The sequence below is a fragment of the Sciurus carolinensis genome, chromosome 3 (assembly GCF_902686445.1).
Source record: "Sciurus carolinensis chromosome 3, mSciCar1.2, whole genome shotgun sequence".
NCBI lineage: Eukaryota > Metazoa > Chordata > Mammalia > Rodentia > Sciuridae > Sciurus > Sciurus carolinensis.
This window is the reverse complement of record NC_062215.1, coordinates 84,504,190-84,517,703: the sequence shown is the minus strand read 5'-3', so window position 1 is coordinate 84,517,703 and position 13,514 is coordinate 84,504,190. Positions and strand designations below refer to the sequence as shown.

At 37.8% G+C, this 13,514-nt stretch overlaps 1 protein-coding gene across 1 annotated transcript in view; it reads left to right on the top strand.

Moving 5' to 3' along the window:
- The first annotated feature begins 4,978 nt into the window (after positions 1-4,978).
- Positions 4,979-13,514, top strand: part of Actr3 (actin related protein 3) — a 58,383-nt gene continuing 49,847 nt past the window's right edge. The window contains exon 1 of the mRNA XM_047544780.1: positions 4,979-5,241. Coding sequence (XP_047400736.1) covers positions 5,198-5,241 — 44 coding nt within the window. The 5' untranslated portion in view covers positions 4,979-5,197. The remainder of the gene's footprint in view (positions 5,242-13,514) is intronic.

Here is a 13,514-nt window from a genome sequence, read left to right as displayed (position 1 = left end):
TGGATGGCAGTTTATAAGTCACATTATGAAAATGTTTTATTTATAGTCACAAAGCTTTTGATCAAAAATCATGTACCTAGTTAATCAATCATTTTATTTTCTGAACTTTGACCTAAGAAATTATTCTGGCTAGTTCCAAAAATCAAATCTACTAACAAAGGGTCAAAACTTGCTGCCAATGAAAAAGGAATTAAAAGGAATTAAAAGAAGGTAAATAAGAAGGAGAGCTCTAAAAATATTTTGCACAATAGTAGCATTAAAAGAGTAAACACATAAGCCCCAAGATAATGTCTGTGAAGAGGACAGATTTTGAAGGTTTAAGTCCGTATGTGTAAGTAATGAGTAAGAGTCATTACTCTATAATTAAACCATATTACTTCTGATCATTCTATAACTTATAATGTTTTTAAAATAAATTCAAGTTTTACTGTCAATTTTACAGATGAAGAAATAGAGTAAGTGAAAGAGTTCATACTCAAGTCCCTTGATTCCAAAATCAGTGTTCTCTGTATACTAAGTTATTTGTCTAAGGTCGAAAAACTTGAGAATATAACATGAGTGGCCCATAGTCTAATTCCCAATAGACTCCTCATTCCCCTCTGAAAACTCAAAAGCGTTCTGATGTTTTGAGTTCCCATCAGAATCACCCATTAAGGTCTGCTTACAACATTCTAAAGTTTTTCTATCCAAACCTTTCCAAACTCCTCCTGCATACCAGTTCCAAAGACTTCTAAAGCACATGGTAAGATAATCACAGAAACAACACCACTCTTGGTACCATTTTCTGTTTGCCAGGTTTTGGCCACTCTGCTGTGATCAAAAAACCTAAAAAGAACCACTAAGAGGAGGAAAAGTTTATTTTGGGTTCATGGTTTCAGAGGTTCAACTCCATTGTTTTGGACCCAAGGTAAGGAAGAACATCACAGCAAAAGAGTGTGGTGGAGTGCTGCTCCATTCTTGGCAGTGAGGAAGCAGATGGGGTGGGGGTGAGGAGCCGCCAGGAAGATGAACCCTTCCAGGGCATGTCTTCTGTGACATATCTCCAGCCACAAACTACCTGCCTGCAGTTACCACCCAGTTAGCCCATTCAAACTAGGAGGGACTGATTAGGTTATGGTTCTCATAACTGAATCATTTCACTTCCTGTATTAACACAGAAGTTTTTTTTGGGACACTTCATAGCTATACCATAACACCCCGATATCATCAGTTAATTTGTCTGTTCTTCATCAATGCTCTCTGGGGGTTTTATTGATCTACTAATTTGCAAATAGTCATTCCTGTAATAAGAATATAACTTGAAAATAAAAGAATATTTTTTATTTTAAAATAATGGAGATTGAGTGACATGATTTTCATGGATACTTTTTAAGATCCAAAGACATTTGTTAAGTTGGCTAAAAGCATGGGAATAATCTAAAAAATCTTAGAGTAACTGGTAACTAGTATATCTATCAAAATGAAAGAATACTGTTGTATCATAACTATCATCCTGAAAAGGGGTCAGAACTGAGTTTTGGTCTGGGTTCTGTTTCTCAGTTTCTTTTAAGACATTGAGAAAATCATTTAAACTCTCTAGGTTTCTGTATCATTTATAGTTCTTAAATTCAATGCAAGTAATGAGAACTGGCCAAAGGATATTTATTGGAAGGACCTTGTAAGACTTGCATGTACTTGAAAGGTTGAGAACCAGGCTTGAAATTGATAAGAATCAAGCATTCAGTTGACCTGATATAAAAGGAAATTGGGGTGCTACTAGGGAGCAATGAATGCAGAATAGTTAATCTCCTTACGTCTACCATTGCTTTCCTTTTCATTCCTATCAAGATAACCTCTAAGACACTTAACCCTGACATCCTCTTCTTCTGTATTTGAAGAGAGAACAAGAAGGGTGTATATGCAAATAGGGTGGTCAGAAATGCTTTGGTCAGATGTGTATCTGAAGGCCTCTCCAGCTGAAGAAGACTGGGCCACCACAGTAGCACAGGAGGCTGACCAATTTGGTATGCAGTGAACAGGAAGTAAAGGAATCTTAAGCAAGAAAAGTGTTTGGGTAGACAGATTATGAGGAACAAGTGTTGGAAGCTTCCAAATGCTTTGAATAGTTCTTGCCTTTACAAACACAGAACAGTATTGACTATGTGAAATAAACAGTAATAAAAGGTTTCCTCATGTTTTTAAAAACATACAACTAAACCATATATTAGCCCCTAAAATTAAAAGTTATGAAATGGCAGCCCACAGTCAAATAAATCCTGAAGACAAGAATTATTTACTGTCTTAGTCTATTTTGTGCTGCTCTAACAGAACACCAGAGACTAAGCAACTTATAAAGAACAAGTTATTTACCATTGTTCTGGAGGCAGTAAAGTACAAGATCAAGGAGCTGGCATCTGGTACAGGATTTCTTGCTGTGTCATAACATGGTGGATGGCATCATATGGATGATAAAGTGAAGGAAGCGGGCCAAAGTCATCCTTTATAAGAAATCCACTCTTGAAATAATGGCATTAATTGGTAGTACCCTTATGACCTAATCATCTCTTTAAAGTTCCCATTTCCTAACACTGCTGCATGGGGATTAAATTTCTAACACATGATTTTGGGGAGACACATTTAAGCCATTGGGATTACCAAAGTGAAAATACAGATTTCAGGTTTCTTTTGGTGGGGGCAAAAACCCAAAAGTCTCAAAAGGCAACGGCCCTCTGTTGGGGTATGGCCTGTCAACATCACCATACCCTCCTTGTGGCCCACTTCACTCATTACTAGCCTGGACCTGGAAGCACTCAAGTTTCTGACCCTTGGTTTAACTACTTCCAGGCAACTATCCAAGGCAAGTGTAGGCTGCTCCCAGTGATCTCTTCAAGTTCCTAACCTGTCCCTGGTACTTCTTTGGTAAATTCCTTCATTCATGATTTAGCTACCTGTAACTAAAGCAAACAACCATTTTTCTATCTGTGGAAAGTCACAACCATCTGTGAGAGTCAATTTTCACACATACGCTTCCCCAGATGACCCTAACTACTTGAAAATGAAAGTGACAGCAAAGAATTACCATCTAGCATCTTCTAAAATGCAGGGGGAAAACCAACAATGATTTATGTGGAAAAGTTCTGTTTGACTTCTCTGAAGAAAACTTCTGAGAGAAGTCTTCTCTTTAAGATTATTTGGTGTGATTAACCGTGGATACACTGGACACTAATCAATGACGATGGTGCCCTTGAGATTCCTCCATATGTATCTATCTCGAACTCCAACACACAATGTATGATTCGCTCTGGATTCTGCAGGATCTATTCTCAATTAAGCAGTCACAACATATTCTTGCCTAAACTCTTCTGGTGGTTACATGTTGCTTTTAGATAAACTTTAAAATGCTTAGAGCATCTACAAATTCCTGAATTGTTTGATTCTTCCTCTTCTTTCAGGTTTGACTTTCCATTTCATCTTCCCTGGCTCTTTTCAACTTAACACTTGGGTCTTCTTTCAATTTGTGGAAGCCAAGCTTGTTCTCCCTCAAATTCTGGATGCCAGTTGATTCCTCTTTCTGGGGGAACCTTCCCCAACCCTTCCCCTACCTCCTACCATATTTAGACCTTAGCTTTTAAATATCACTTGGTCAGAATAGCTTTTCCTGTCTTGTACCTCCCTTCCACTCTCCAACTCCCTTCTCCCATATCTCACAGGCTTCTTCACTGTTCTCTATTGCTCTTAAAACAATTTGTCTGTTTCTTATTAATTGGTAAACTCTGAGTACACCTATTTCACACCCCAGTGATTATTTTGGTCAGCACAATCTCTGCCCTAACAGAGTAGGTGAGCAGTAGTCTGTCAAATGAATGAATAAAACCCCTACATTCCATCTCTCAGGTTAGCTTAACACCATATTGTGACCTGTACTGAATAAAGTCACTCTTTCCTATAAAATGTAGTTTCATTACATTCTCACATTGGTAGACTCAGGAAGGTTTATGAGAAGATAAACCCGGTGGAAAGATATTAATCTTCCATATTCCGAAAGTGGGAACTGAGGTGCTTGTTAGAAATGCAAATTCCAGGGCCCATGTCAGACTAATTAGAAAACTCTGGGGAAGTGGCCCAGCAACATGTTTTAACAAGTCTTCCTGAGGGGTTTGATGCACACTAGTTTGAAAACCATCGCTTTCCAGTTTGTAATTAAAAAAAATTTTTTTCTCACCACTTATCTCTGGTATTATCCTAATTGTAGAATCTCACTATTACAGAGGGGGAAATCTCTGTCATTATCCAGAAGCCTTGAATAAAGGTCTATCTGTGTACACTACGTGGAATTTTAGGTTTGCCTTTCCTAGGGGCACGGTCCTGCCCTACCTTCTGGGAAGTCTAGAACCTAAAGTAAAAAGGAAAAAGTGTAACTGAATAAAATCTCAGAACAAAGGCCAAGCAACGCGCAAGCCTTTGTTCATCCGTTCCCCCGACTGTTCACACACGTTCTGATATAGGTCTTTTGCACCCGGAGAAGCAACCACTCAAGTTCTAAGAACGGTTACATGCCGCTGACTACGTTCCCAATTAGGTTGTATGGGAGAAGTCATTCGTGGCTGCGGGTAGTGTTTCCATTCTTCCTCAACCTAGCACAAGAGTAACTGAAACTAACACTAAGGGTTGAGCCCCAAAGCCCCTTGCAGCCTCAGAAGGAGAACTGGAAGCTCGGACTGACTTCTCCTCCTCAACCTTCCTGGAAAACCCGAAGTGGACACTGCTAACGTCTGGACGGGAGCGGTTGCTGGTGGCCGCGCCCCATTGCGCATGCTCCCTCGCCCCTCCCTGTCGGAGCCGGAAGGGGGAGCGCTTGGGGCCTGGGCCTGGCCTGGCCCGGGCGTCGGCACCGGCGGCCATCTTGGCTTCCCGGGGAAAGGCGGCGTGAGGGGAAGAAGTTGTAGGGTGGGGGCAGGAGTGAGGAGGAGGGAAGCGAGAGGGGGGAGGAGGCCGCGGCGGGGCAGGGCGGGGACTGCTTGCCTGCCTGGGTTGCGGAAGTGGTAGCCGCTGACCCAGCCTGCTGCTTTCTTGCTACTGCTTCAGCTTCCCAGCTCCCCCCCGGACAGAGAGGGCGGCCCCGCTGTGGATGGTCAGATAGTTCCCATCTCCTGCCGCCAGTCCCTGGCCCCAACCAGCACGGAGCAGACGGCGGCGGCAGCAGCAGGCGAGGAGGAAGATGGCGGGACGGCTGCCGGCCTGTGTGGTGGACTGTGGCACGGGGTAAGGGGGCTGACCGGCTGGGGTGGGGAAACTGAGGCGGAGGAAGGAAAATGGCGGGGGAGGGAGGAGGCTGGGAGATGAATGGTGCGGCTGCTCTGCTTGCAAGGGGTGGGGCCGGGCCAGAGCCTCCCAGGTCTCCTGGCTTCACCCTCCTGCGGCTGGAACCCGGGCGCGGGGCCGAGGACCCCCCGGGAGCGGCTTCCTCAGCTCGACCCCTCCCAGCCCTTCCCCCACCGCGGTGGGCTGCGCTGCGCGAGGAGAGGTGGGGCTGCTGCCTCCCGGCGCTCGCGTTCGCCCTGGTGGTGGTCGCCGAGCCCGGCCCACCTGGCTTTCCTTTCCCTCCGCGCCCCTTCCTGCCTGTGGGCTTGGGGACTCAGGGGACCGAGCGTGGGGACTGGCCTGACAGAGGACCGAGAAAAGAGAAGCGCTCCTTGTAGGTTTTGCAAGATTGCTGTGACAACACTCTGCCCAGGGTGTGGGTGGGGAAAGGGAAGAATCGGGACTCTGAAAATGGGAACCCAGAATGGGGCTTTCATTGAACCACCCACCTCCTCTTCGCGACTCCACTCCCGGTCAATTCCATCTCCCACTGCGTTTTTAACGGGTGAATCAAGTCACATTTTAATTCGAGAGAGAAAGGTGTCATGTGTTACTTCTCTTGCCTCAAAAAAGTCCCTTAGTGAGCAAGCGCGCTGCAACTTCCTTAGTTTTGTCAAAGCCGCTTCCTGCTTTCAGTCTTTTATAGCCTTATAAGGTAGTTTTTCGTTTCCAACGTGAACACATCTTGTTAGAACTTTCAAAATTAAGCAGGTTGCGAAGAGGATAATTATATGTGCTAGGTATCAATTTATTTGAACTTAAAAATTTTCTTGTGTCCCACTGGGAGGAAAGGGATAGCACCGTGTAAAAGTAAGTTGCACACATTCATTCAGTCACGGTGAAGGCAGAAGGAAGGTGTAGAGGAATAAAGGAATATGTTTAATTTTTCAAGTTGTTACTTCTGGTAGATGTGTAGTTTTCTAAAAAATAACTTTAAAGTGGTTGTTCCTTTTATGTTAGTAGACATTTTAGAGAGAACACACTGTCTTCAGAATAGACTGTCCATATTTTTAATGTTGAATGACAGCTTTATGTTAGATCCCGAAAGTGCTCCAGGGTTTTTTAAGGATGGAGGAAATTGCCCCCGCCCCCTTTATTACTTTCTGTATTATCCTTATTAAAGATGTTTTTCCCTCACTATTCACTCTTAGGTGAAATTTCTCTAATCTTCATTCTCATAACTTTATGTTGGTGTGGCAGTTTCCAAACTCCTACACTGGCAGAGGGAAGCTACTGATTTTTTGCTGTTTTCTCCTGGAAAACACTACGTTAGTTTAGCCTTGGAATTTCTTTGTATTTTTTTCTTTTTTGGTGTACATTTTGTTAAAGTTAATTTCTTTTAATACAGTATCTTTTCCCTGAACCCAGACTTTTTTTTTTTTTTTTCTCTCTCTCTTTTCCCCTTAGTCTAATTGTTGAATGGTTTTATTTTAGGGTCAGTTTTAAAATTAGATTTAGCTTGAGTGAGTAGGACTTCTTACGTGTGTGTGATGTATTCAAGTGCTAAGTACTGGTACATAATTAATACTTAATGTTATACAAATCATTGATTACCAAAAATATGGTGTAATTATCACTAATAGATTAAGTGATAGCATCTTAAGTAGGATGTTACTTTTGTAAGAGGTTTGTTTATTTTTTAGTCCATTAGCTATCTTATCTAGCATAACTGTCCTTAAGTTACCTCTTTTCTCAAAGGGCAGCCTTGAATTTAAAACATACTGAGTGACTGGGAGTAATGTGGAGAGGGGTTCAATCTATACCTGGTATATTTCTGTGTTAATTACTCAGTTAGTACCTTATTATTTTGCTGCTTTGTTCACACCTCCCACAAGAAAGATTAAGTGCACAGTCATTACAATATGAATGAAACTGATTAGGAGACCCCTGCCCTCACCATTTTTTACCAACTGTCACAATCTGAAATTCACTGTTCAGAGTTTCATTTATCTTGGTTCTCAAAGGACTTTTTTTTCTAAAAACCAAAAAGCCCTGGGAGTTACATACTTTTGTCTTTTTTTAGCACATAAAGGGTAAATCCTGGAGATTGAGCGCAAGGTAAATGTCTATAAAGAATAATACTAAAATAGTTTTATATTCCAAAATAGTCTGGTCCCTATATGCAATCTGTGCAACTGTAATTTGTGTATTCCTGTATGCTTTAGAGAATACATTCATTCCTCAGGTCTGTTTATAGTAACCTACTTAGTGTAAGTGAAAAATTAACATGTCAGATTGTTCATTTCATTTCATTATGTAATTTAGGCAGAAAGGTGCCAAAAAGTGGCCATCTGTTCATATTAAATTTGGTGGTCGTAGATAAGAAAAACTATAAGAATTAGAAAACATGAAACTTGATTCCAAAACTTTAAATTAGGAATCCTCCAGCAAAATTCAGCGTAAAAGAACACCTAGGCTCAAGTCATGAAAGATAATACTCATTTTAGAAAGTATTTAGAAATAATACTTCCTTTATATCAATACCAGATCTTTGCACGTTTTTGGTCTGTGTTAGAAAAGCATTGCTGAATAAAATTTGGACACATAGGTTCCCACTAATAGAACTGATTGCTTAAAATCTAAATTACTGGGACTCTGAGTATAACTTAGTGGTAGAGTACTTGTTTAGCATGCGTGAGGCCCTGGGTCCAACCCCCAGCACCAAACAAAAACAAACTAAATTACAGTGATGAGAATAACAATTTTTAAAACATCAGAAAATTTTTAAAGCTTGCAAAAATTCCTATCTGGGGTATTTTTGTTTTGTTTTGCCTGTTGTCACTCAAGTTTCATTAGCTTTCAAATCAAGTAAGAGAACTCTTTATGTACTTGTATTATGTTGTAGCTTGGTTACAGAGCTTTGAACTTTGAATTTCCTTTTCCCTTTTTTGCCTTTTTTTTTTTTTCCTAATAAACAGTGCAGTGGCAAATTATTTCCATTGATTATAATAGCAGAGGTTAAAATAGCTTTAATATAGTCTCAGATGTATTCAGATGAAGAGTGAATTAAGGGATTTCCCTAGTTGACTTAAACTTCTTAGTAGTCTTAAAATATAAGCATAAATATTTTGTTGGAGTTGGTGGATAAAGAGCTTATTTAATTTATTCTGTGACCACATTCCATAATTTAGTACAGATAAAAATGATCTTGTTTGAGAGCAGTGGAAATGAGTGTGGTGGGTGCATGGGAAGTTCATGTTTCTTACATTAGTTCTATACATAGTGTTTAATAATAATGATACTTTCTAGCCATCTTCAAAGGTAAAAACACTCATTGTATCTTGTTAATCAAAATGCATTCATTAAAATTTGTATTCCTTGATGAGTTATGTTTTTCATGCTGTTTGCTCTAACAGACTTGGTGTTAGTGAGAAGTCATATCTTTTCTTTTTTTTTTGGTACAAGGGATTGAACTCAGGGGCATATCCCCAGCCCTATTTTGTATTTTATTTAGAGACAGGGTCTCACTGAGTTGCTTTAGGGCCTCGCTAAGTTGCTGAGGCTGGCTTTGAACTCGCAATCCTCCTGCATCAGCCTCCCAAAATGCTGGGATTACAGGCATGCTCCACCATGCCCAGTCATATCTTCTCTTATGTAACTAAAATCTTTCAACTTTCCTGTCCAGTAGCCCACCAATTTTGTGTTAAAAACTTTTATTCACTTTGGATTGTGTATATATTGTGCCTAAATGAACCTTCCAGCCCTATTAAACGTAGTTCAGAGTTTTTTAAGCATAGAAGGGAAAGGTCCACTAGTGCAGAAACTTGTGACCAGGCTTTTAATTTATCTTACCTTCTATTTTTGCTTCACTTTACAAGTGAAAAAATAGGATTAGAGAATTTAAGTTACTTTGTTAATGTCATCTAGTTAACAGGTGGTTTAAACTGCTTCTTGCATCTAAGTTTTGTATTTAGACTGTGTTCTTTCTTTTACACTAAGGGGTTGCCTGAGCCCATTTTTAGAACTATACATGTTGCTTTATTTTTATTGGTAAATTCTTTTTATTCCTGATGAAAATGATCTTATAAGAATAATCTTAGCCTTTTGAATTTGCAAAATTCTTCTTAATTTTTTTCTGAATATGTGAATTCCTAGACCATTTTTTGATATCTTGCTTATTTATCTCTAGAAAAGTTTACTCTTGTTCCTCAGGAAATAGTAGTAGCTAGTAGCAAGAGTTATGCCAGACACTGTGCTAAATGCTTTATATTATCTCATTTCTTTTTTTTACATCCACCTGAGAAGTATTATTTCTGTTTTATAGACAAGAAAATTTAGGCTTAGAGAGGTTAAGCTACTTACCTAATGTATTGTAGCAAATAAAGTAAGTGTGACATCCTTCTTATGTAGAGGATAAGCCTTTGGCAATTTTGAATCATACAGATATTTTTTATTTTTTTGGTGGGGGAGTTAACTTATGATATTATGAAGACATGAAGCATTGTTAGTAACTTGAGAATGTCTTGTAAAGGTAGTAAAAAAGGAGCATTGTCACATCAAAGCTTAGTATATACATAGTAGCAGGCCAGTCACTCTTGGAATTATGATGAAAATGTCTGGTGACATTATTGTCACTAGATGAAAGTAGTCTGGTGAAATTGTGATGAAAATAGTCTGCTCTTAAGAATTTCCATTGCTCAAAAGTTAATAGCATTAAAAAATTAGACGTTGGTAGAAAACTACAATTAATCAAATATTAGAATACATACTTTCCTATAGTAGTAGTTATTCCCGTGACTCTAAGTTAAAAGAGATGATTATGATCAAGAAGTCAAGAAAGATATGGTGAATGTTGGGTTTGAGTTTTTTTTTTTAAAGGATTTGTATAGATGAATGGAAGGAAAAAACATGTATGTATGATTTGGAAGGGGAAGAGTAGAAGCTGCTTATATTTAGCTCTTTTAGAATAATATGTTATACTGCTCACCTACCATATGAACTGAGGACTATGTGTGATAACATAATGTAGATCTAGATTGTGTATTGTAAACAGAAACCAAAATTTAGTGGGCACCTACTCTGTACCAGGTATTATAAGTCAGCAAAGCTTTGATGGCAAGAGAATTATACTTGATAGGAAATAAAAAAATCTTCAAGTAGAGGAGTGAATGTTGAACTTAGAGCTTTTAAGAATATTTCCAGAATCGAATGCAGAAGGAGCAAATGTCAAGAGATTTGGGATGAAGTTATAGGGCTTGGTTCATATTAGGAACTCGCATCTTTATTAAATGAATAAGTGAACGAATGAGAGAACAAAGGAATTAGAAATATGATCTAAAAAAAACCTGTGCATCAGAGATACCCCAGCGACTCAGTGAAGTCTAAGAACATCCTTTAAAAGGGCTTGCTTAATGATTCTTAAGCAGCCCACTCAGTACCAGCTTTGTAGAAATTCTGCAGTAGGATATGAATGGTTGGAATGGAGCAGAAAGTATTAAAATCTTGGAAAAGATTGCTTCTTTTATATATGTATTTTTTGGGGGGAGGGTAGGTACATTGTTTTGTTTGTTTATGATTAGGAAAAACTTTGTAGTCAACTGTTCTTGAGTTCAAACTCTGTCACTTACCGACTGTATGGTTTTGTACATTTCAAACTCAGTAGGTCTTAATTTTCTCATCTAATTTGGAGGTCATAGTATCTATCTTACTTTTTTCATGGTATAACTATAAATATATATTTATGTATATATATGCATATATATGTATACACACACACATATACATATATATATTTCAACACAGTGCCTGGCACATAATACAAGCAATAAATACATTGTAATATTGTAATTGTAATCAGTTGGCTCCCTCTTGTTTTGAATTGAAGTTCATAAGGAAAGGAACACAGTGTCTTCGGCTTATTTTCTTATCTCCTGTGTCCTTGGCCTGTGCACATTTCTTTGTACCACTGGAATATTTTTGCTGATTTGAGAGATTGGGAAGAAGGTATAGTCAGGAATTGGACATCAATTCTTGAATTATAGATAGGTACCAATGAAGATTTTAAGATTGTAAGCTTGAGTGATTGGGCCAATAAGGGAATTGGTTTTAAGAAGCTGAGTAAAATTGGAATTTGTTGTTCAGTCTGTAATGGTCTACAGTTGGAAATGCCTAGAGAAAGTTAAAAATACAGGAACTTCAGAAATGAAGATGGAGTTTTGGGAATCATCGTCATAATTTATAAGTTGAAGCTAACAAAATGAGAATTCAAAGAGGAAAGAACAGAAAAGATTGAATATCTTTGTTCCTTTTTTAAAATATCCTGGATGTGTGATCCAGCTTCTTGAGCATCACAATGAGTGAGCACATGTGGCTTGTGGTGAGTCATCAGCATATGCTGTCCATCTCCTATTTCATCCCATTTTCTAAGAGGCAAAATCTTTTAATCAGGAGGAAAATTTAGTTTAAGGTAGGGATAACTTCCTCTTGTCCAGTATGCTCCATCTCCCTCAACATGTGGAAAGAGTTAAATGCTTAGACTATAGGCAGATATGTGGAATGGCTAAGATGTAGCTTCAAGCAATATGTTCCCTGCAACAAAGATCCACTAATTAATAAAAGTATTTGAATCCTCCCCTGTAAGTCTATTGGAACTTACAGCTTTTTTTTTTTTTTTAATTGAGAATACCTATCTGTAATAGCCACAATCACTATCTGTATTACCCAGAAGCAAAAAGAAGCAAGAACAAAGCAGTTAAGTAATGATAATGGTATAACAATGGGTGCTTAGCTTACTGAGCATTTAAACTATTCATTAATTATTTAGCAATGAAAGATAAGGTGATATTATTGGATTAAAGTTTTAAATTTGTTTCTTTAATGTATGATAATGATTAATATGACTTTTGTACTGATTTGTGTGTTGGTTGTTTTATAACTGTGGTCCTTTACACCATAAGACAAAAGATAACTTGCATAATTTATTAGTATTATAGCAAAATGATACATAATTTTTCTAAAGGACCATTTTGTGTAACTTAATAATTTTGTTTCAAAATAATTTTTTCAAAAAAATTTCCCAAACTGTTCATTTCAATTCCTGTTAGTTTTACCTACTCCTTGCAACCAAGAAAGGAAGATGTAGTCTGCATCTTGTCTTTTACCCTTTTTTCTACCCGCTCCTAACACATACATACCTGAGAAGAATATTCATCTGTTTTGATACTGATTAGTCCATCTATAAATATTTTCTCCTTGCTTGAAGGCTCCTTGCCTTTTGTGAAAATGAAATATTCTTGAGAAAATGTGTCTTTATGTCTTTGTATTTAGTGTGAATAAGGGTTTTCTGTAGGAGGATAAAAGTTCTAAAAAGGGAATTAAAGTTGCTAAAGATTTTATAGTTGAGGATTGGTTTCAGACAGTAAAAATATTAACTGTGTTTTTGTATTGGTCTGCAATAGTAGAATAAGTATTTGCTTACTTGAGTTTTAGAAATTATCTTAAATATAATGTGCTTTTCTTCTGTAAGCATTTTAAAAATTCATTTACTTTGGGAGCACAAAAATAGTATTTAATGTATATTTGTGAAACTTGTTTTAGTGAATTAGGGAAAAATTCATGTAAAATTATACAGCTGAAACACTTTTGAGAAGTAATTTAATTCATTCTTCATTTAGAAATGAAACAGGTTAGTGTTAATGTCTCAGAACTGTTTCTAGTTATTAACTGATACTATTGTTGAATTTTTTCAAAATTTTTTATGAATTATAGTAGTTGAAATCTCTTAGTAGTTGGACTAACATAATACATGTTTTTTTAAAAAAATTTTTCTTCCCTTTTTTTTTTTTTTTTTTTTTTTTCCATGATACCTGGGATTGAACCTAGGGGTGCTTTACCATTGAGCTGTATCCATAGCTCCTAAGTTGCCCAGAATGCCCTGAAATTTGTGATCCTCTGCCTCAGCCTCCTGAGTAGTGTATGTTATTGATAGTTAAGGTAGTGTTGGTTGAGGTGTGGTGAAAATATTCATGAGTCTTTAGTGTTTTGTTAGAGGAATATTGTTTGGCACAAATGAGAAACAAATTTTATGGTCTTCAGTATAACATTTTAAACCAAGTTAAAAACTTGGCTTTGAAGAAAAAAACTTGTGCTGCCTAGATGCCAGGACAAATTACTTTTGTAAAATGAATGCTTTATTTATTGATTGATTGCTCTAGTGGGCATTGAAATCAGGGTTT